The sequence below is a fragment of the Lipotes vexillifer genome, unplaced genomic scaffold (assembly GCF_000442215.2).
Source record: "Lipotes vexillifer unplaced genomic scaffold, Lipotes_vexillifer_v1.1 scaffold917, whole genome shotgun sequence".
Taxonomy (NCBI): Eukaryota; Metazoa; Chordata; class Mammalia; order Artiodactyla; family Lipotidae; genus Lipotes; species Lipotes vexillifer.
The window spans coordinates 1,156,227-1,182,101 of record NW_006795104.1 but is presented as its reverse complement, the minus strand read 5'-3'; the positions used below and the strand labels follow the sequence as shown (position 1 = coordinate 1,182,101).

Here is a 25,875-nt window from a genome sequence, read left to right as displayed (position 1 = left end):
TTAACTGCCACAGTTAATTTTATAAGTTTTCTAATTCTATGAATTAGCAATCTTCAATATTTAAATCAGAAAATTATTCTGAATAATTCCTGTTGGAAATCACCTCAAAAAGCAAGCTAACATTCAAATAACATCAAAAGAGAAGCACTTTGTTATGCATGACTATCCATCTCTTGAACTGGACTCTTTTTATTTCTTAAATCTGCAAAATAACTATTTACAAAAATCTTTAAAATACAGCATAAAATTCAAAGTTCAAATAGTTCGAATTACAGCTTTGTTGAATTTTCCTGAACAAGGATTAGGAATTTTTTTTTTTTTAGCTTATAAATATGGCAAGCTCTTTAAATACAGAAAATTAAATAGGAAGAAATAAGTATATAATTTCTTAGCTAAATGAAACTTTTCACATACTTGTCTCATAATATCTGGATTATTCAGCATATGACTAATTTCTGGATTTCTCTGTATCAACTGCTGCATTTGTGGATTGGCCATAATTAACTGCCTCATCAGGTCAGGATTTGAAAGCATGCTCTGGACAAAGGGATTCTCCATGATCTGGACCATCATTTCAGGATTGGACATAAGTTGCCGCTGCATCTGGCTCTGTAGTTCAGAGAAGTTGGTAGTATTCAAACCCAAGCTACTCAGACCTGCAAGTCCTCCAAGCCCACCTAAGAAGATAAAGAGAAACACAAATAAATGAAATTCAGAAGTTTTATCATTAATACGACTAGGCTAAAATATGAAGATGCAAAAATATTAACTGAATCAATAGCCTATTAACAGAAAACCATTCAGTTTAAAGCAAAAATAGAATTCCTATTACTTTCATAAGTACATGTTTAATTTCTATAATTCAGACATAAAAAATGCATTCACTTTGATACTTAAGTATAATTAATAAAACCAAATAAATATATATTTCCTATGTGTAGTATAATACAAAAATATATTTGGTCTTTGTCCCTGGTTCTAGGCACAGAGCTCCTAAAACCCTTAGAATTTCCTGACTGAAGGGAATGTCTTTTGTTATTTGTAACAAGCCCCTTTGGATCATACTTCATTTATGCTAATGATGTTTCTTAGGGTGGAGCCCCTAGACAGCCTCAGGATGGGGTGGTCACCACAAAGACCAAGTGATTTGAGAGTTGGAACTTTCAGCCCCATCCAGGACTAGAAGATATAGAGATGGAGTTCTGTGAAACTCTTGTGCAATGAGGTTCAGAAGCTTCTGGGTTGGTGAACACATCTAGGTGCTATTAGGAGGACATGCCCAGAGAGGGCATAGAAGCTCCGCACTCTTCCCCCCCACCCATGCCTTGCCCTATGCTTCTCTTCCACTTGTCTATTTCTGAGATGTATCCTTTATAATAATACTGGTACATTATAATAAAGTGGTACATTTAAGTAAAGTGTTTTCCTGAGTTCTGTGAGCCATTCTAGCAAATTACCAAACCTGATAAGGGGGTTGTGGGAACACCCGATTTACAGCCTGCCAGTCAGAAGTACTGGTAGCCTGAGACCTGGACTGGTATCTGAAGTAGGAGCGGTCATGGGGGACTAAGTCCTTTAACTTGTGGGATCTGACACTAACTCCAAGTAGGTAGTGTCCAAACTGAACTACTGGATACCCACCCAGGCAGTGTTGGAGAACTGGCTGGTGTCAGAAAGACACCCCGGAATATGTCCGCAAAGGAAGAAATGAAAACTATACAGTAGATTATACTTCTAATAATCTCTTTCCAGAAGACTACTTTAAGTTTAGCAAGTAGAATTCACCTATGACTGGTTGGAACAGAGCTGCTGCCAATCACGAAAATAGATGTCTCTCTGGAGGAATTAAATCATGGAGAAACCTAACAGATCCAAGAGGATGATTAAGTGCTTATTGTAAAACTCTGTAAAATTATATAACCAGCCAAATGCATTCATTCCTCACTTACTGAGCACTGTGCTACATGTTGGGAATAAGGTGACAAGAAAGACACAAGTATACCCTCAGAACTCAATCTGGTGGGAAAGACTGACAAAGAAAACAAATGCAGAATAAGTACTTCAAAAGAGACATTCACAGGATATCACGGTAATACAGTACCTAAGTGAAATGGCTGCTTTCACACAAGATGACATTTAATGAACTTGGAAAATGAGTAAGTTGCAAGAAGTAGGCAGTGCTGGAAGATTTAATACTAAGCACAACAAACATTATATACAAAAGCACAGATATAAATGTGAGAATTGCTGTATTCTTGAAACTACAAACAATTCAGTATGACCAAAAGGGCAGACAGCAGTGCTCACCAAACATCTCACGTGCAGCCTTCTATTTCTTTTGCAGTTGGACAGGCCCATGTGACTAGTTATGGCCAAAGGATTGCAAGAAATGATGTGTGTCACTTCTGGCCCAAGTACAGAATACAAGGTCCAGCTTGGGACACTTTAGCTGTCTATTCTGCCACATTCCAAATGGTACAGCTACAAGATGGCAGAATTCCATTAGCTTGAGTCCCTGAGAACTATGTAGATGGAGGCCTCACTGACCAGTGAAGAACATGAAGCACGAGCCAACTGTTACATTTAGGATGGATAAACACAAGGTCCTACTGTATAGCACAGGGAACCATACTGAATATCCTGTGATAAACCATAGTGGAAAAGAATATAAAAAAATAATGTCTCTGTGTATAACTGAGTCACTTTGCTGTACAGCAGAGATTGGCACAGCACTGTAAATCAATTCTACTTCAATTAAATAAATTTTTTTAAAAAATGAAGAATGAAGAAAAGCTTTAGAGCAAGAAATTAAGCTTGTGGTAATAAGCCACCGAGTTTGGGATTATCTATTACCACAGGATTGCCTGTCCTAACTAGTATAACTGTTGAGATATGGTAAGAAATGGGGATGGAGAGGTAGATGGGGACTACATCACAAAGTCTTGAAAGATTTTAAAAGCAAGACAGTCACTTAAGATATTCTAATAACAGTGTGGAAATGACACAGAGCAAACATTTTTAAAAGTTGAAGAGCTACATCAAGGAAGTAACAACAATAGAATAATTGCATGGGGGTGGGATAGAGAAGATTTTATGGACTAAGAGATTTGGTTGGGGAGAGGTAGTAGTTTGAGACAAGATGATGAGTTTTTATATTTGTTTTGTTCTTCTTTGCTTTCTAAGGAGGCACATACAGGCTAACGGACTCAGAGAACATCAGGCAATATCAAAGAGAGCTGAATACAAGGCAAGGAGTTCAGAAGTGATGTGGGCTGAGGTAAAGATCTGAGAGTCAACAAGTTATAGTTAGGATAATGTCACTTGGGGAAAATAGAGTAAAAGAAGAGAAGAAAAACAAGGCAGAACTCTGGGGAACAATACTAATATAAGGAATAGGAAAAGAGACCCACAAATGAGAGAGGAAAAAAGTGGTCAGAAAATTAACCAGGGAAAAAGAATATCAGGAATTAAAGAAAAAAAAATTTCAAGGAAAGACTGGTATACATTGGAAAAGAGTGAATTAGATTTTAAATCACTTTCTTTTAATCTAAATATCTAAAAATCTAAAAAAGTGTCCACTAAATTTGGCAAGCTAAGAGGTCAATGGTGACTTTATCTAGGGAATTTTCAGTAAAGTGATGGGGACAAGAAATGGAGTACAGCAAACTTAGTGAAAGAGAAATATAGACAGAAAACAGAAAATGCCTTTTACAAGGACAGCTGACAAAGGAAGCAAAAGAAAGGTGGTAGTGGGATTCTGTGGCTTTTAAACGTGGAATAGACCTTAACGAAAAGGGACAGCAAAAGAAAAGCTGAATATATAGGGTAAAAGGAATAACTGATGGAGAAAAGTGACTAAGATAGGAGGGGGTGGGAATGAGATAAGAAATGAAGGGACTAGGGAGATGTATGGCCTCAGACAAATTAACTAAAAGCCTCCATGGGCTTCAATTTCTTTGCCTATAAAATGAGGGAAGAGGGGAGAGATTTACCTCAAAAACACCTTTCATGAGTCTGAACACTAAATAATTTCATCCTAATCTCTCTAGATTGTTCATGTTAATAATTTTGCCATCTAAAACTCATCTGCTTCAACCAAAAGAGACACATTTAACCCAAGATCATTTTAAAAAGTAAGAGCATCAAGCATTTAAAAAAAGGCAAATGTGAATCCATGCCATTACTAAAAAACTTTTTCTGGAAGAGGTGGAAGGTTTGATCCTCGATATGTGAAAACTGTACATATTTTTTTAAACGTCATTTCAAGGTACTAGTCATACAACTTCGGAACTGAAAGAAGCATTAAGCCATTTATCTACCTAGTTCAACTTTTGTTAGCTTCAGACTACTCTTTGCCCAAAAAAATCCTCCCAAAGAACCTCAGTGTAAAAACTGATATAAGAAAACTATTGATAGTTTTAGCTGATGCAGAAGATTCTTAACCACTGGGCTTCCTCCCAGGCCCAGGCCTTTTTGTACGCATTTAGAACAGTCAGGAAATCACTAATGCAATCTGATCCTTTCATTTTACAAACAAGAAAATTGTATTCAGGGGGTTAGCTTATGATCAACAACTAGCTAATCCTCTCCAGAGTCAATTATGTGGTGGTCGGATCAGGTATACATACAGTACATTTCTTTCATTATTGAAAAGAAATGTGTCACTTACTGACCACTTATTATATGTAAATGTAAGCTAAGCAAGTACATCTGTATTTCCAACTACTACTCCCTCAATACCTACAACTACAGAAATAAGCTATACAAGTTTTTGTTTTCATTGCTAAAGTGACTTAATGTTTAATTCTATCATTTTATTTAAAACCACCCTGGGGGGAAGGAAGTTTTTAAAAAATCCTTATAAAAAATGACTAAAGATACTTACCTAAACCAAAAGGGTTGCTAGTGGCAGAACCAGATGTGGAGTTACTATTAGGAGCTGATGATGCAGTAGCATTGCTTCCACTGGTGTTTGTTTGCTGAGCTGAATGATCCTGAGGCCTAGGAAAAATAATTATATCATGATATAAACACTGGAGCTAATTATTTCAAAAGAACCTCTGGAACTCCAATATGCAGCAATAAAGTTTAAGTTTTCAGAACAACTCAAATTATCATAGAGTAAATACCCTGAAATAACTAAGCACTAGGAACACAAATGTAAAGAAACATAGTGAAACCCCACAAAATCCAAACTATATTTCAACTGCCCTTCCTAAAGTATACTGTCATAAATATTTTATTACTTTCAATCATACTGATTATGTAAGAGAGGGAGACAGGTCACCTCACAGAAGAGAATCAATGACTGGTCACAATCACAAAGCTTGACTATATAAGCTACTTTTTATCTACCCCTTTCTAAGTTCTTGAGGGTTGGGGGGGGCACTTTTACTCAGAACCTAGAAAAGTTAAAAGTAAAAAATAAAGAGAGACTTCACCAAAAGAAGGCTGAGAAATCAATACAAGTAATAACTGATTATTACTTAATATCCTTAAGTAAAAAATAAGGAGAGTTTATTGGAAACCCATTCCATGTGATACCAGTTAAGAGTTCTGAATCTCATTTCATCTGAATGATGATAAAATACCATATCTAAATAAGTCTAAGGGAGCTCTAAGAGCTCTTTCACTAAGCATAAAATAATTTTAAGTGAAAAGAAAATATACCAATTTGATTGGCGATATTTTTACTTAGTGGTACATAAATAAAGGTATCTCTTAAAAACTGAATGGTGCCTTAGATTTAATGAAACATGGTTACTAATTTGTGGTTTGCCAAGAAGATGAGTCACCCCTGATGTCTGTCCAAAAATCTCTCTAAACAAAAAACACAGCTAAAAACATTAATTTCCTTGTTTTGTAATTCAAATAATAACTCAATAATGATAAACCTTCTAAAATATCAGATGTGTAAGCATTAGCATTACTGAATCATTAAAACATGTGTTATCTACATGAGCAGCAAATAAATGAATTTTAATCCATTTACATATTAATGACAGAAAGCCATTTAAAGCCAAGACTGGTTATTTTTAAGAGAGAAATGTGAACATTTATTCATGGTTTAAAGTTGAATGTCTTCTAAAAACATACCTGTTTTGCGTTTTGATGACAAGGTGAACAGTAAGCCCATCGTGAATTCCATGCTGACTCAAAGTATCTTGATCTTTTAAAATTTTTCCAGCAAATATCAACACAAGTTGGTCGGTATGGGATTTAAAACGTTTAGAGATTTCTTCCTTGAACTAAATAAGATAAAATAAATATGTATTACGGATGTTTGCATAACATCGTCTAGTCTAGTTTCTAGAAAAGTACCTCAAAAGAAGCCCCCACTACAGATACTGCAACAATTCAAATATAAAGACATAGTCTTTCTGTATCCATATCTTGATCTTAGTCGGAAATGAGTGTTACCACCTCACTCATCTCTAATGCAAACATTTTATTACAGGTGTACATATCCTATATTCAATCTTCTGCTAAGATCCAATAATTCACTTCTTTGTCATAGCCTTATTCTTTTTATATCAATGGTGCTAAACATAGTTCAAGCCACACACAGCTCTTACCAAGTTTACAATAATCTTTTCCTCAGATTTCCATCTCAAATCCTGCTCCTTTCTAGTTCAATATAAAGAAAGCCAATTATACTGACCTTATGCCTCACCTCTTTCATTAAACATTTATTAACAAGCAGTATCATGCAGATGCAAAGATAGAAAGCAAAAATCTTTCCCTGAAGGTGAGCAGTCAGTAAACCACGAAGTACAGGGGAAGCACAAAGGGTAGTTAAAGAAAGTTTTCCAGTGAAAACTAATTAGAAAGTAGCCAGGAAAATCTGAAGAAAGGCTTCCCAGGGACAAGAATAAAATGCAAAAACAGAGAATAGAAAAGTGTCATACTATAAGAAAGGCTTACTTATTCTACACTAGATCAGTTTCTCAAACCTTCATCAAAATCACCTGTATACTTAGGTTTTTCTACTCCACTGTCAAAGTCAGGAAACCTCAGGGTGGTAAAGAAATTCAAAGAATCACATCTTACCCCAATGCCCTACAGACACCAATGCGCTACAGACACCAATGCCCTACAGAAGTGGCTCTCGATAGATGATAGCATTATTGCCAAGACAATGTTTAGGAAATAAAAGGGGATATTTTTGGTTGTCACAGTAAGTGGAAAGACACAGTAAATGATATCTAACATTTTCCTGCAGGGGCAGGAGGGGAGATGAAGAGGAATACAAATATAAAGCAAGATAGGCCACATGTCAATCACTGTTGAAAATGAGAGGTACACAAGTTCATCACATTCTACCTTTGTGTATAAGTGAAATTTTCCATAATCAAGTTACAACATTCAATGTAACCAACTGGTTTTTTAAAAAATCATATAGATAATGTGAAATTATACTCCAGTAAATATTCTGGACCTTTTCCATCTGACTTTCCTTCCTTTATTTGAAAATATATGATAGAAAACCACAATTCAAAAAAACACATGCATCCCAATGTTCACAGCAGCACTATTTACAATAGCCAGGACATGGAAGCAACCTAAATGTCCATCAACAGAGGAATGGATAAAGAAGATGTGGTACATATATACAACAAAATATTACTCAACCATAAAGAGGAATGAAATTGGGTCATAGAGACATGGACAGACCTAAAAAGCAGCATACAGAGTGAAGTAAGTCAGAAAAAGAAAAGCAAATATAATGATACATATATGTGAAATCTAGAAAAATGGTACAGATGATCTTATTTGCAAAGCAGAAATAGAGACACAGACATAGAGAACAAATGTATGGGGGAAAGGGGTGGGGTGGGAGGAATTGGGAGACGGATTGACACATATACATTATCGATATTATGTATAAAATAGACAATTGATAAGAACATACTGTACAGCACAGGGAACTCTACCTAATGCACTGTAGTAACCTAAATGGGAGGGAAGTCCAAAAGGGAGAGGATATCTTTATGTGTATAGCTAGTTCCTTTGTTGTGCAATGAAGGCTAACACATTATAAAGCAACCATACTCCAATAAAAACTAATTTAAAAGGAAATAAATGATATATATATAACCCTTTTACCTAAGATAAGCAATTTCCAACAAGAAAAATATTTTTAAAGTACCATTAGCACAATATTCTATATAAAGAAGTAAGTCAAACCATGATTTAACCATTCTCCTATTATTAAACATCTCATTCTCCCTTTGGCAGCTATTAGAAATAGTCATAAGGTAACGAGCAGAACACATGTTTTTATAAGGATTGAATGAGAATGTATGTAAAATTCAAGCATCAGTCACATACATGGTGGTCAATAAATAGTAGCTACTACAATGCCAGCTCTTTTAATCCTCAGTGACTGAAGAAGAAGACTTTTAATCCTATTTCAGATATAGAAACAGAGAGGTTCAATATGTCCCCCTCCTCTCACAGTGACACAGCTAATAAACTGCTAGGTTAAGCTGGAAATCTAGGTCTGACTTCAAGAACATCAGAACATTTGCATATGTAAAATGAGGTTAATCTAAGTTTGTGTTTCTTAACCTTAAACTAAGAAATCCTTTCCAGAATCCTTGATACACCTCATGTCATTCCAAAATATATAATTTAATTGTTTAACATACAATTATATAGCATTTTAGCACATTTTAGGACTTGAAGGTATGATGCCAGATTGATGACACACATCTCTTACATCCTTTCAAATGCCCACTGAAACAACGATGAAAGATTTCTTCATGCTTTATGGAGATATAACTCACATATACAATTCACCCATTTAAGGTGTACAATGGTTTTTAGTATGTTCACAGATACGTGCAACCATCACCACAGTCAATTTTGAAATTTTCATCTTCTCAAAAAGAAACCAGTACCCTTTAGCTATCACCTCCCTATTCTCCCATCACTCCAAACCATAAGAAACCACTAATCGGGGAGTTCCCTGGTGGTCCAGTGGTTAGGGCTAGGCACTGTCACTGCCAGGGCCCCAGGTTCAATCCCTGGTTAGGGAACAAAGATTCTGCAAGCCGCGTGGCACGGCCAAAAAAAGTCAGTGACTCCACAGATACCAATTTAACAAAAATGAAACCACTCACTGATCCACTTTCTGTCAAATAGATTTGCCTATTCTGGACATTTCACAATAAGTGAAATCATATAATATGCAATGTTTGCAAGGTACATCCATGTCATGATATATATCAATACTTCATCCCTTTTTATGGCCAAACAACATTCTACTGTATGAATATACAACATTTTGTTTATTCATTCATCAACTGATGGGCATGGGGGCTGTTTCCACCTTTGGGCTATTATGAATAATGTTGCTATAAACATTCATGTACAAGTTTTTCTGTGGACATATGTTTTCATTTCTCTTGGGTATATACCTAGATGTGGAATTAAATTACTGGGTCATATGGTAACTCTTGATTTAATCATTTGAGGAACCACCAAAGTGTTATCCAAAGTGGCTAATGGCTATACCATTGTACAATCCTACCAGCAACGTATAAGCGTTCTAATCTCTCCATGCCTTCACCAATATTTATTACCTGACTGGTTTTTTTAATAGCCATCCTAGTAGATGTGCAGTAGTTTTGATTTGCATTCCCCTGATGGCTAACAATGTTGAGCATCTTTTCATGTGCTTATTTATATATCTTCTTTGGAGAACTTTATTAACATCCTTTGCCATTTTTTAATTGGGTTATTTGCCTTCCTATTATTGAGTTGTAAAAATTCCTTATATATTCTACATACAAGTCTTATCAGACATACAATCTGCACAAAGAAATTTTTAAAGCAGAAACTCATACAGCAGAACAAATTGAGACCTTTTGGTCTTAACTGGAACAAAGTTTTCAACCCAGACATCCAGTGGACCCAAGAGAACTGAATCCTGAACTGGCAATACAGAAAGCCAAGCTAAAAGCTAATTCAATCCCCACAATCTACAGAATTCCTGGAAGACTCGACATGGTACCACCAGAGGCTGAGGATAAGGTATAAGGTGAGAGGTGCCTAAGGGCTAAAATAACGGGATTTGAAAGTCTAAGAAGCAGACACATCTTCACTGCACACTAAGCAAGCAACTGTCCCTCCCCAAACCCAACAAAAGACTAGAAGATTTTTTTTCCTCTCTGGAAGGGGAACGGAGGGTCTCTGAACTATAAAGAACACACCAGACACATTGAGAAGACATAAAACACTAAACACAGAAGATTAAGTAAACAGAGACATACCAGATACTGAGCCTTTCCCCCTTCACCTCACACCTATCAAACAGAATGCTGGCATCTGGACCTCCAACATCCAAGCAAAAAGATTATAATATATAGTGTCTCCAAGGAGAATCTAACCAGGCTAAAATAAAAGAACTTAGAGATAAAGATCTAAGAGTTTTCCCCAGTTAGTCACCCTAAAGCAGCGGTTCCTAAAGTGAATGGAGGCCTCTATCTGCCCTGGGAAGCATTTGGCAATGTCTAAGGACATTTCTGGTTGTCACAACAGGGCTTAAGTACCACTGGTGGGTAGAGACCAAAGATGCTGAACATCCTACAATGCACAGGACAGCCCCAACAACAAAGAATTTTCCAACTCAAAATGTAATCAAAAACAAGATTGAGAAACTGCTGTACTTCTCAAGTGTTGTCCCCAGATGAGCAACATTCACCATTCTCAGGTTAACTTGGTAGAAATGCAAATTCTCAGGCCCCAACCAAATCAGAAACTCTGAGGATGGGGCCCAGTAATCTATGGCTTAACAAGCTTCCCAGGTGATTCTGATGGACACTACTAAGAACCACTGCCAGCTCTAGGTCTAATAAATTTCCCCCAGATTTGGAGGCAACAAAGGAATACATTAAGTGACATTAAAAGGATACAGCTACTAAAATCAACAAAAAAGGTGTCCTTAACAAATAAACTGCTACGGGGAAAAAGCAGAGGGGAACCTATAGATGAAATGATACTTTTAAGTACACAAGGGACACTCAACCAAGGTAAGACCATAAACTGGGTCATAAAAACAAACCTTGGAAATTTTAAATAATTGAGCCATTATAAGTATATTCCTTGACAATAATGGAATTACACTAGAAATCAATAACAGAAAGATATCTGGAAAACTCCCAAATTAAACAAAATACTTCTAAATAATTCATGGGTCAAAAAGAAAGCCTTGAGGAGCAATTAGAAAATATTTTCAGCTGAACAAAAATGAAGTTACAATATGTCAAAATTTCTGAGATGCAGCTAAAGCAATGCCTAGGAAAATTTATAGTATTAAAGGCTTAAATTTAAGAAAGATCAAAAATCAGTAATCTAAGTTTCAACCTTTAGAAACTAGACAAAAAGCAAATGAAACCCAACAAAAAATAAAAATAAGAGCAGAAATCAAAATAAAAACAGAAAAATAAGAGAAAAATCTTTTAAAATATTAGTAAAATTGATTAACCTCTAGATAGAATGGCCAAGAAAAAAACAGAGAAGACACAGACTAGCAATATCAGGAACAGAAGGAAATGACTACAGACCTCACAGATTTTAATAGAATAAGGAAAACTACATGCAAGTATCTGACAACTTGGATGAAATGGACCAATTTCTTGAAAGATTCAAGCTGCCAGAACTCATTCACTCTCTTCTGAAAACAGAAGAGGAAACACTGCTCAATTTACTTTGTGAGGCCAATATTACCCTGATACCAAAACCAGAAAAGAAAACTAGGGACCAATATCCCTCATGAACACAGATGCAGAAATCCTCTGTAAAATACTAGCAAACAAATCCAGCAATATAGAACAAGAGTAATTCTTCATTACCAAGTTAGGTTTATCCTAGAAATGTGAGGCTAAGTAAGTCAACATTTGAAAAATCAATAATTCACCACACTGACAAAAGAAAATCCACACCGTCTTATCAATCGATAGTAAAAAAGCATTTGAAACTATTCATTCATGACAAAAGTCCCAGGGAATCAGGAATAAAAGGGAACTACACAGATCTGATAAAGCGCATCTACAAAATATCTACAATTTGGTGTAGTAATGGTGAACAACTGAATGCTTTCCCTCTAAGATGAGTAACAAAACAAGGATGTCTGCTCTCTATTCACTCTATTCAACAGCATATTAAAAATATCAGCCAATGCAACAAGGCAGGAAAAAGAAATAAAAGCATACTTGCCAGAAAAGGAAAAATAGGAAACTTATCAGTCCCTTGCAATGTATGAGCTTTATTTGGATCCCACTTGAAAAAAAATCTTTTGCAAGAGAATGAGAAGACAAGCCAGACTGGGAGAAAATATTTGGAAATGACACATCTGATAAAGGACTGTTACCCAAAGTATACAAAGAACTCTTAAAACTCAACAAGAAACTGAACAACTGAATTAAAAAATGGGCAAAGAATTTTAACAGACATCTCATCAAAGAAGATATACAGATGGCAAATAAGCATATCTGTAAAGATGCTCTGCATCATAGGCCATTAGGGGAATTGTCAATTAAAATAAGGAGACTGCACTATACAACTACTAGGATGGCCAAACCAAAACAGCTAACACTACCAAATGCTGCAGCAATATGGAACAACAGGAACTCTCATTCACTGCTGATAGGAATACAAAATGGTATAGCCACTTTGGAAGACAGTTTAGCAATTTCTTACAAAACTAAACATACTCTTACCATTCGATCCAGCAATCACCCTCTCCTTGGTATTTACCCAAAGGAATTGAGAACTTATGTCCAGACAAAACCTGCACACAGATGTATATAGCAGCTTTATTCATTAATGTTAAAACTTGGAAGCAACCAAGAAATTCTTCTACAGGTGAATGGATAAATAAACCTTGGTACATCCAGACAATGGGATATTATTCAGCAATAAAAAGAAATGAGCTATCAAACCATGAAAAAACCATAGAGGAACCTTAAATGCATACTACTTAGTCAAATAAGCCAATCTAAAAGGTTACGTACTGTATAATTCCAACTAGACGACATTCTGGAAAGAACAAAACTATGGAGACAGTATATGGATCAGTGGTTGCCAGGAGTTAGGTTAGAGGTAGAGCACATACACTATACATTTGTCAAAACAACAAGAGTGAATCTTAAACTATGAACTTTGAGTGATAATGATGTGTCAATAGAGGTCCATTAATTGAAACAAATGTACCACTCTGGAGCAGGATGTTGATGGTGGGAGAGGTTAAAGTAGGGGGAGCAGGGAGTATGGGAACTCTGTACTTTCTGCTCAATTTGCTGTAAATCTAAAACTGCTCAAAAAAGTAAAGTATTTTTTAAAAGTTAAAACTACATAATAATAAATCCATGCCAACATTACACTTAAAAAATCATTCTGAAACAATGGGGAAATTCGGGACTGGTGAAATTAAGACATTATTAATTGGTAAAGCAGGATAACATATTGCAGTTTTTAAAGGGATCCTTAGCTTTTAGAGATACATGCTGAAATATTAAAGGATGAAGTGATATAAGGCATGAGAGATGCATTAAAATAATGCGGTATGGAGAGGGGCCTTAAGGGAAAGTACACCTGAAACAAGACTGGCTCCAAAGTTAATTGTCAAAGCTGGGTGAAGGATTCATGGTGGAGCTAACTTACAATTATCTCTACTTCTGTATATTTGAAATTATCCATGATTTAAAAATTAAGAAAAGGGCTTCCCTGGTGGCGCAGTGGTTGAGAGTCCTTCTGCCAATGCAGGGGACACCAGTTCATGCCCCGGTCTGGGAAGATCCCACATGCCGCGGAGCGGCTGGGCCCGTGAGCCATGGCCGCTGAGCCTGCGCGTCCGGAGCCTGTGCTCCGCAACGGGAGAGGCCACAACAATGAGAGGCCCGAGTACCACACACACACAAGAAAAAAACAATTAAGAAAAAAATTATAAAGGGGGAAGATTAACTGCCTAACTAAAATTTTATATCCAGTGCAAAATCCCTCAAAATGAAATCAAAATAGACATTTTCAGACGCACAAAAACAGAGAATCTGTTACCCAGCATATACAGACTACAGGAAATGTTCCTCAGACAGAAGAAAATGATCCTCTCCTAGATGAAGGAATAAAAAAATGGGAAGAATAAACTGAAATAAAAACCGACTTTAAAAAGCATTAGTAACAATGTCTTGTGTTGGAAGGAAGAAAAGAAGAGAGGAAAGAAGGAAGGAAGGACGATCAAGTGTAGTCCACAGGCAGGTGAACAGTGTTCAACTGTTCTAAGGTTCTTGAATTAAGTGGAAAGTACAAGTACTTACTGATTTAGACATTTTATAAGATGCATATAGTAATCTCTAGGATAACTACTAAAAGAACAGTTTAAGCAGCATGCATCTACCAACCTAATAAAAGGGGCAACTGGGAAAAAGGCGGGGAACAATTGGAATAATACAAAACAATCCAAAAGAAAGAGAAAAAAGCAACATAGAAGAGACAGGAAAAAGAGAAATCAAATAGTATAATGGTAAACGTAAACCAAATGTATCAGTGATTACATAAGAGACTATGTGTTAAAAAGATAAAATTGCCGGACTGGATTTAAAAACCCAACTTCATGCTGCTTAAAAAAGACATACACATAAACTACTAAGGAAAAGAAAGATTGAAAATAAAAATGAATAAAGATAGTCCATGTAAAAACTAACCAAATAAAGTTAATGAGGCTACTCTAATTGACAAAGCAAACTTTTTTCTTAAAATGAAGTGTAGTTTATTTACAGCGTTGTGTTAATTACTGCTGTACAACAAAGTGACTCAGTTATACATATATATACATTCTTTATCATATTCTTTTCCATTATGGTTTATCACATGATATTGAATATAGTTCCCTGGAAAAAGCAAACTTTAATACAAAAGCAACTAGGACATTTCAACATTATAAAGTGTTCAACTCACAAGAAGATAAAACTTTAAGTGTATACGTACATAATATAGCTTCAGAATACAAAAAGCAAAAATCAAATTGAACTACAGAGAAAAACAGACTAATCCAAAAGTACAGTAAGATATTTTAGCATATTTACCTCAGTAACTGATAGAATAAAATAGGGCAAAAAACAAAAAAAAGATATAAAAGCTTTGAACAACAAAATTAACTGATGACCCAACTGGCATGTATAGAACACTGTACCCAACAACTACAAAATAAGTATTCTTTTTAAATACATTTACAAACTTATATACTGGGCCATAAAGCAAGTCGACATATTTCAAAAATTTTAAATCATATGGAGTACATACTTTAACTACATGCAAATTAAACAGTACCTTGCAATTAAACAGTACCAAAAAGATGAATCAATAAAATATTAGTTCAACTGGAAAAGATTTCCTAAACAGGACACAAAAAGTTTTAGCCATAAAAAAGCCACAATAAATTAAACTATCATTAATAGAGTAAAAAGATAAGCAACAGAGAAAAAATATCTACAATACCAAAAACCAACAGAGAGCCTGAATCCAGATTTTATACATAAAGCATGAAAATCAGCAAGACACAACCCAACTGAAAACTAGTCAATAGACTGAAATAGGAACTTCACAAAAATGAAATCTAAATGGCCAATAATACAAACAAAGGGGACTCATCCTAATTAACAACATCAGGTAACTTTAAAACCAGTGACACACCCACCGAACAGTCCAGTATAAAGACTGTTACAGGGACTTCCCTGGTGGTCCAGTGGTTAAAAATCCACTTTCCAATGCAGGGGATGAGGGTTCAATCCCTGGTGGGGGAACTAAGATCCCACAGGCCGCAGGGCAACTAAGCCTGCACGCCATAACTACAGAGCCCACACGCTCTGGAGCCCTTTGGCCACAACTAGAGAAGCCCGGGTGCTGCAAAAAAAGATCCCATGCGCTGCAACAAAGACCTGATGCAACCAAAATAAATAAATAAATAAAGTGGTTGTACTATTTAAAAAGACTGTTACAGACTGTTGCAGAGGATTTGGAACAACTGGAATCCACATATATTGCAAACATAAGTATAAATTCACATATTTCAGAAAAACATTTCACAGTAGAAGCTGAATTTATGCTTATTGTATGACTCAACAATTCCACTTCTGGGATTTTATCTAACGAATTATGTGTTCACAGGTACACCAAAAGACAAGTTCAAGGAAGTTCAAACTTTATTATCCCAAAACTTAAAACAACCCAAACCTTCAACTGTAGAATTGTGATATATTCAATAGACTGTTACACACGATGACAACACATGAAGTACAACCACATGTCACCATGGATCAATGTAGAGCAAAAGCAGCCAATCACAAATGACAATAAACTACATTATTTCATTAACATAAGTTATCATTAACATAAGTTAAAAGAGAGGAAAGGGGCAAAAACCATAGTGTCAAAAGTGAGAAAAGTTGTAGTTAAGAGGAGGTGGTGATTGTAAGGGATCACAAGTGACATCTGGGAAATTGATAATATTCTGCTTCTAACTTTTGTGCTAATAAATGAAGCTGTACATTTATGTGTGCATTCTTCTGTACTATACTTAAAATAGGTTTAAAAGTTGATTGTGAATGCCCTACTGATAAGAAACAGCAGAAAGTCGAAACGTAAATGACCAACTTTCCTGAGCATCGAATTTCACGTGACTCAACTAGCCAGAAAGCTATCATATACCTTGTCTTGGGTAGGTCATCAGAAACAAATTGGGATGAAGATACCCTAGTTTTAAGAGTCACAGATGTAGAAAATAAACTTATGGTTTCCAGGGGGTAAAGGGGGAGGGATAAATTGAGACATTGGGATTGACATATACACACTACTATACATAAAATAGACAGCCAATAAGAACCTACTGTATAGCACAGGTAACTCTACTCAATACTCTGTAATGACCTATATGGGAAAAGAATGTAAAAAAAAGAGGGGATATACGTATAGGTATAACTGATTCACTTTGCTGTACACCTGAAACACAACACTGGAAATCAACTATACTCCAATAAAAATTTTAAAATAAATAAATAAAATTTGTCTTGGGGGGAAAAAAAGATACCTTAGTTTTAGGTAGCAGACCAGAGTGGCTATAAGACGTAAATCACAGCAGGGATGATCACTCAAGAGTAAGAGACGGTCATCCATGAACATCATTATCTAGCATCAAATGCTTATAGAACAGTTGTGAATAGTTTAGTTGAGCCCTTAGTAATATTTAAGGGCTGGAATCCTACTAGCCATGAGTTGTCAGTGTTAGGAAGGATAGGTGGGCTTTCTGGACAGACTAGGGGCTTCTCTATGGTATCCTAGATGCAAAAGAGTAAGATCCTAAGGCACACAGTTCAAAAAGCATTTACATTCATTGCTAATTTAGCAGCTACACTGTGCCTGGAACCACACCCTCACATCATCTCATTCAATCCTCACAACAAAATCTCAAGAAACCAAAGTCCTTAACAAGACCCCTAAGAAATAACTTCCTCCTACAGAATTACAGCATTGTTGAAAATTAGCATCACTGATACTAGGATCCTCTAGCCTCATGGAACTCTTGATTCTGAGGGGCACCTAAGGCAATTCAAAAGTATGAGTTTATAGCACTTCATGGTGAAAGTTGGAGAGCATTATGACAGATAGGGTACAACTATACTTCTAGTACCATACAAAGGGAAACTGTATAATCTGACTACCTATTATAATCTAATTCTTATACAAATAAATTTTACATTTCAAACAACTGAAGTCAAACAATCTAGGTATTAGAACTACTCCCAAATAGACTAATGTAATATTCATTTACTCTGAGTAAGTTACCCAAAGCTTGGAACAAACTTACAAAACCCAAGGATTATGACGCTCAGCTGCCTGCCACTCCACTAGAAACAAAAACGAATAAAACTTAGTTTTTAACTGTACCATATCAAAGAGATATGCTATACTTTCCCAAATAAGCTGCATTTTATAAAATTTTAATCCAAATATGATCAATTTAAACAATGTTACGTGTTTGTAGAAGAGCCAAAACTCCTGCACATACTTCATATATCCTTAAACTTCTATTCTGCACTCTAAAAAAAGGCAGAGGAAATAGTTTACAGTGGCTTCAAATTTTCCAAAATTTGACCTCTAACATCTGAACTTTACTTCTATGGCTGTTTTACCTACTACACTTTTATTGAATACTACAACAAAAAGTCAGAAACTAAGTAATATTGACTTAGGAAAAAAACAATTAGCAATCTTAAAACTTCTCAAAGCAGCTTTAGACAGAGGCAGTCCACAAACACTATTCCTCTGCAGAAACATAAAACTTATTGCAACAAACGCCTGAGTCTGAGTAACCTTAAAGTACCCTCATTAAAAAAACATTGCATAGGGGCTTCCCTGGTGGCGCAGTGGTTAAGAATCTGCCTGCCAATGCAGGGGACACGTATTTGAGCTCTGGTCAGGGAAGACCCTACATGCCACGGAGCAACGGAGCCTGTGTGCCACAACTACTGAGCCTGTGCTCTAGAGCCCATGAGCCACAAATACTGAAGCCCACAAGCCTAGAGCCCGTGTACCGCAACAAGAGAAGCCACCGCAATGAGAAGCCCGCGCACCGCAATGAAGAGTAGCTCCCGCTCACCACAACTAAAGAAAGGCCCTCACACAGCAACAAAGACCCAAGGCAGCCAAACATAAATTTTAAAAATATATATTAAAAAAAAAACCATTGCATAAATCTTACATGAAAATGTTGGATATAAGATAAACTAGAGACATAAGCAGCTATATGAGAAAAGGGCACCTTCTTATGAATATAAAACTGGTCAAAAATGTTATAGTGCATTATCAATAAAAATGTAACTTCGGGCTTCCCTGGTGGCACAGTGGTTGAGAGTGCAACCTATGCCAACCATATAGCAAAACAGGAACACAACCCCACCCACTAGCAGAGAGGCTGCCTAAAATCATAATAAGTCCACAGACACCCCAAAACACACCACCAGACGTGGACCTGCCCACTAGAGAGACAAGATCTAGCCTCATACACCACAACACAGCCACTAGTCCCCTCCACCAGGAAGCCTACACAACCCACTGAACCAACCTTAGCCACTGGAGACAGACATCAAAAACAACGGGAGCTACGAACTTGCAGCCTGCAAAAAGGAGACCCCAAACACAGTAAGATAAGCAAAATGAGAAGACAGAAAAACACACAGCAGATGAAGGAGCAAGATAAAAACGCACCAGACCTAACAAATGAAGAGGAAATAGGCAGTCTATCTGAAAAAGAATTCAGAATGATGATAGTAAAGATGATCCAAAATCTTGGAAATAGAATAGACAAAATGCAAGAAAAATTTAACGAGGACCTAGAAGAACTAAAGATGAAACAAACAATGATGAACAACACAATAAGTGAAATCAAAAATACTCTAGATGGGATCAATAGCAGAATAAATGAGGCAGAAGAATGGACAAGTGACCTGGAAGATAAAATAGTGGAAATAACTACGGCAGAGCAGAATAAAGAAAAAATAAGGAAAAGAACTGAGGACAGTCTCAGAGACCTCTGGGACAACATTAAACGCACCAACATTCGAATTATAGGGGTTCCAGAAGAAGAAGAGAAAAAGAAAGGGACTGAGAAAATATTTGAAGAGATTATAGTTGAAAACTTCCCTAATATGGGAAAGGAAATCGTTAATCAAGTCCAGGAAGCACAGAGAGTCCCATACAGGATAAATTCAAGGAGAAATACGCCAAGACACATATTAATCAAACTGTCAAAAACTAAATACAAAGAAAGCATATTAAAAGCAGCAAGGGAAAAACAACAAATAACTAACACACAAGGGAATCCCCATAAGGTTAACAGCTGATCTCTCAGCAGAAACTCGGCAAGCCACAAGGGAGTGGCAGGACATACTGAAAGTGATGAAAGAAAAAAACCTGCAACCAAGATTACTCTACCCAGCAAGGATCTCATTCAGATTTGATGAAATTAAAACCTTTACAGACAAGCAAAAGCTGAGAGTTCAGCACCACCAATCCAGCTTTACAACAAATGCTAAAGGAACTTCTCTAGGCAGGAAACACAAGACAAGGAAAAGACCTATAATAACGAACCCAAAACAATTTAGAAAATGGGAATAGGAACATACATATCGATAATTACCTTAAATGTAAATGGACTAAATGCTCCCACCAAAAGACACAGATTGGCTGAATGGATACAAAAACAAGACCCATATATATGCTGTCTACAAGAGACCCACTTCAGACCTAGAGACACATACAGACTGAAAGTAAGGGGATGGAAAAAGATATTCCATGCAAATGGAAACCAAAAGAAAGCTGGAGTAGCAATTCTCATATCAGACAAAATAGACTTTAAAATAAGGACTATCAGAAGAGACAAAGAAGGACACTACATAATGATTAAGGGATCGATCCAAGAAGAAGATATAACAATTGTAAATATTTATGCACCCAACATAGGAGCACCTCAATACATAAGGCAAAAACTAGCAGCCATAAAAGGGGAAATCGACAGTAACACATTCATAGTAGGGGACTTCAACACCCCACTTTCACCAATGGACAGATCATCCAAAATGAAAATAAATAAGGAAACACAAGCTTTAAATGATACATTAAACAAGATGGACTTAATTGATATTTATAGGACACTCCATCCAAAAACAACAGAATACACATTTTTCTCAAGTGCTCATGGAACATTCTCCAGGATAGATCATATCTTGGGTCACAAATCAAGCCTTGGTAAATTTAAGAAAATTGAAATTGTATCAAGTATCTTTTCCGACCACAACGCCATGAGACTAGATATCAATTATAGGAAAAGAGCTGTAAAAAATACAAACACATGGAGGCTAAACAATACACTACTTAATAACGAAGTGATCACTGAAGAAATCAAAGAGGAAATTAAAAAATACCTAGAAACAAATGACAATGGAGATACAACGACCCAAAACCTATGGGATGCAGCAAAAGCAGTTCTAAGAGGGAAGTTTATAGCAATACAAGCCCACCTTAAGAAGCAGGAAACATCTCGAATAAACAACCTAACCTTGCACCTCAAGCAATTAGAGAAAGAAGAACAAAAAAACCCCAGAGTTAGCAGAAGGAAAGAAATCATAAAAATCAGATCAGAAATAAATGAAAAAGAAATGAAGGAAACAATAGCAAAGATCAATAAAACTAAAAGCTGGTTCTTTGAGAAGATAAACAAAATTGATAAACCATTAGCCAGACTCATCAAGAAAATAAGGGAGAAGACTCAAATCAATAGAATCAGAAATGAAAAAGGAGAAGTAACAACTGACACTGCAGAAATACAAAAAATCATGAGGGATTACTACAAGCAACTCTATGCCAATAAAATGGACAATCTGGAAGAAATGGACAAATTCTTAGAAATGCACAAACTGCCAAGACTGAATCAGGAAGAAATAGAAAATATGAACAGACCAATCACAAACACTGAAATTGAAACTGTGATTAAAAATCTTCCAACAAACAAAAGCCCAGGACCAGATGGCTTCACAGGCGAATTCTATCAAACATTTAGAGAAGAGCTAACACCTATCCTTCTCAAACTCGTCCAAAATATAGCAGAGGGAGGAACACTCCCAAATTCACTCTACAAGGCCACGATCACCTTGATACCAAAACCAGACAAGGATGTCACAAAGAAAGAAAACTACAGGCCAATATCACTGATGAACACAGATGCAAAAATCCTCAACAAAATACTAGCAAACAGAATCCAACAGCACATTAAAAGAATCATACACCATGATCAAGTGGGGTTTATTCCAGGAATGCAAGGATTCTTCAATATACGCAAATCAATCAATGTGATACAGCATATTAACAAATTGAAGGAGAAAAACCATATGATCATCTCAATAGATGCAGAGAAAGCTTTTGACAAAATTCAACACCCATTTATGATAAAAACCCTGCAGAAAGTAGGTGTAGAGGGAACTTTCCTCAATATAATAAAGGCCGTATATGACAAGCCCACAGCCAACATCATCCTCAATGGCGAAAAACTGAAAGCATTTCCACTAAGGTCAGGAACAAGACAAGGTTGCCCACTCTCACCACTCTTATTCAACATAGTTTTGGAAGTTTTAGCCACAGCAATCAGAGAAGAAAAGGAAATAAAAGGAATCCACATCAGAAAAGCAGAAGTAAAGCTTTCACTGTTTGCAGATGACATGATACTATACATAGAGAATCCTAAAGATGTTACCAGAAAACTACTAAAGCTAATCAGTGAATCTGGTAAAGTTGCAGGATACAAAATTACTGCACAGAAATCTCTTGCATTCCTATACACTAATGATGAAAAATCTGAAAGTGAAATCAAGAAAACACTCCCATTTACCACTGCAACAAAAAGAATAAAATATCTAGGAATAAACCTACCTAAGGAGACAAAAGACCTGTATGCAGAAAATTATAAGACACTGATGAAAGAAATTAAAGATGATACAAACAGATGGAGAGATATACCATGTTCTTGGATTGGAAGAATCAACATTGTGAAAATGACTCTACTTCCCAAAGCAATCTATAGATTCAATGCAATCCCTATCAAACTACCACTGGCATTTTTCACAGAACTAGAACAAAAAATTTCACAATTTGTATGGAAACACAAAAGACCCCGAATAGCCAAAGCAATCTTGAGAACAAAAAATGGAGCTGGAGGAATCAGGCTGCCTGACTTCAGACTATACTACAAAGCTACAGTAATCAAGACAGTATGGTACTGGCACAAAAACAGATAGATCAATGGAACAGGATAGAAAGCCCAGAGATAAACCCACGCACATATGGTCACCTTATTTATCTTTGGTAAAGGAGGCAGGAATGTACAGGGAAGAAAGGACAGCCTCTTCAATAAGTGGTGCTGGGAAAACTGGACAGGTACATGTAAAAGTATGAGATTTGATCACTCCCTAACACCATACACAAAAATAAGCTCAAAATGGATTAAAGACCTAAATGTAAGGCCAGAAACTATCAAACTCTTAGAGGAAAGCATAGGCAGAACACTCTATGACATAAATCACAGCAAGATCCTTTTTGACCCACCTCCTAGAGAAATGGAAATAAAAACAAAAATAAACAAATGGGACCTAATGAAACTTCAAAGCTTTTGCAAAGCAAAGGAAACCATAAACAAGACCAAGAGACAACCCTCAGAATGGGAGAATATATTTGCAAATGAATCAACTGACAAAGGATTAATTTCCAAAATTTACAAGCAGCTCATGCAGCTCAGTAACAAAAAAAACAAACAACCCAATCCAAAAATGGGCAGAAAACCTAAATAGATGTTTCTCCAAAGATGATATACAGACTGCCAACAAACACATGAAAGAATGCTCAACATCATTAATCATTAGAGAAATGCAAATCAAAACTACAATGAGATATCATCTCACACCAGTTAGAATGGCCATCACCAAAAAATCTAGAAACAATAAATGCTGGAGAGGGTGTGGAGAAAAGGGAACACTCCTGCACTGCTGGTGGGAATGTGAATTGGTACAGCCACTGTGGAGAACAGTATGGAGGTTCCTTAAAAAAATACAAATAGAACTACCATATGACCCAGCAATCCCACTACTGGGCATATACCCTGAGAAAACCATAATTCAAAAGGAGTCATGTACCAAAATGTTCATTGCAGCTCTATTTACGATAGCCCAGAGATGGAGACAACCTAAGTGCCCATCATCGGATGAATGGATAAAGAAGATGTGGCACATATATACAATGGAATATTACTCATCCATAAAAAGAAACGAAATTGAGCTATTTGTAATGAGGTGGATAGACCTAGAGTCTGTCATACAGAGTGAAGTAAGTCAGAAAGAGAAAGCCAAATACCATATTCTAACACATAATATATGGAATCTAAGGAAAAAAAGGTCATGAAGAACCTAGGGTTAAGACAGGAATAAAGAGACCTACTGCAGAAGGGACTTGAAGATATGGGGAGGGGGAAGGGTGAGCTGTGACAAAGCGAGAGAGAGGCATGGACATATATACACTACCAAACGTAAGGTAGATAGCTAGTGGGAAGCAGCCGCATAGCACAGGGGTATCAGCTCAGTGCTTTGTGACTCCCTGGAGGGGTGGGATAGGGAGGGAGACGCAAGAGGGAAGAGATACGGGAACATATGTATAACTGATTCACTTTGTTATAAAGCAGAAACTAACACGCCATTGTAAAGCAATTATACCCCAATAAAGATGTTAAAAAAAAAAAAAAAATGTGGCCTGTGAGGCTCAGAGGTGTAAAGCGCCTTGCCCAAAGTCAGATCTCTCAAATTCCAAGGTTCACGCTCTCTCCAAAATGCAGACCACATTTCAATGTTAATAATGACAACACCCTTTCCCCACTTCTCAAAATATTAATATAAAAACAAAAATAATCATAAATAGTGGAATGAGTTAGCTCTACACATGCCAATATGGAAAGACTGCAAAGATACAAATAAAAAGAGTAAGGTAAAAGTGTGGGTAATAATCCACCTGCTTAACAGGAATAAATAGAAAATTATATATGGGTAAATAGAGAAACACTTTTCTGGACAGAATCAGACAGATAGATACACATTTAGAGTAACTTTTTTTGAACAGGTCCCCTTATTTCATACTTTTCTACATCATTTGAACTTCCTAAAGTAACAGCATGCCTAATGTATTTCCTTTTCTTTGCAGTCTGTATTTTAAAAACAAATAAAGCCATATCCTTTATAAAAACTGGAGAGAGCTTTAAAGGCTATACAAAATTTATCAAAAACATTTTACTAGTCTAGGAATCTGTACAGAAGCTGCTTAATCAATAAACCAAGCAGTCTGTGTTGTCATATCTACAGAACATCAAACTAACTCAGAATGGCATGAACTTACCTGGAACAAACCAGAGTTCATATCTTCTTGTAATGAAAGTATTTGCAAAATAGAGGCGCATATATATACATTTTATTTATGCCTATAATAAATGGAATTTGTTCGGTATGTTAACTCAGCAATATTTGCATCCAACAGATTTGAAGATAGCAACTTTAGTCTCTTAAAAAATTCCCAATCCTAATTTTAATGGAATTTTCTTTTTAAGCTGCTCAGATACAAAAACAACTAAAATAATGCCCTTAGATATTTGATTAAACTACGAATAAACGTCACATTTTTCTAAGTAAATCACATTGTTAAAATAGCCCCAACTAAGTACAAAATACTGCAAATAAATCTTTAAAACACTATTTGTTCATTCACTCAATAAATATTTGCATTACTCAATGTGTGCCAAGTGCAATACTAGGCAGGTACAATGGGATTAAGAGGTAAGCAAAACACCCCTACCTCTGTAAATTCTTACAGTATGGGGTGGAGAGGAAAAAGTCCATATAATCACAAAATGGTATCAAGAGATTATAGTCATAGATCTAATTTAGATTGGTGAGTCCAATCAACCTTTAATGAACTGACATTTAAATAAACCCAAAGGCTGAAAAGCCTACCAGAGGAAAGTCAAGGCAGCTTGGAGCAGTGGTTAGGTGTGGGCTCCAAAGTTAGTCACTCGATTTCAATCTAGGCTGCACTATTTAACAGGCGTATAAATTTAATCACATTACTAATCTGAGTTCTGGTTTCTTCACTTTAAAAAAGAGGAAACAGTACTTTCATCATAAAGTGAAACTTAAAAAAAATAACAATAATGCAGTATGCCTTGATAAGCCTGGAATAAGTAGTTATGTTACTGTCATTAGCAGCATTGGCAAAAGCTCAGAAAGGGAAAGA

At 36.1% G+C, this 25,875-nt stretch overlaps 1 protein-coding gene and 1 non-coding gene across 3 annotated transcripts in view; one reads left to right on the top strand and one right to left on the bottom strand.

The window, feature by feature from the left end:
- The window catches only part of UBQLN1 (ubiquilin 1), a 49,461-nt gene that overhangs the window by 14,537 nt on the left and 9,049 nt on the right, over positions 1 to 25,875 (bottom strand). For both annotated transcript variants that reach the window (XM_007467443.1, XM_007467444.1), the window contains exons 2-4: positions 6,097 to 6,248; positions 4,886 to 5,001; positions 415 to 677 (exon numbers count right to left, since the gene is read on the bottom strand). In XM_007467443.1, the coding sequence (XP_007467505.1) occupies positions 415 to 677; positions 4,886 to 5,001; positions 6,097 to 6,248 (531 nt within the window). The remainder of the gene's footprint in view (positions 1 to 414; positions 678 to 4,885; positions 5,002 to 6,096; positions 6,249 to 25,875) is intronic.
- On the top strand, positions 8,969 to 9,041 carry TRNAD-GUC (transfer RNA aspartic acid (anticodon GUC)). Its single transcript has one exon. It is a non-coding gene; the product is annotated as a tRNA-Asp (tRNA).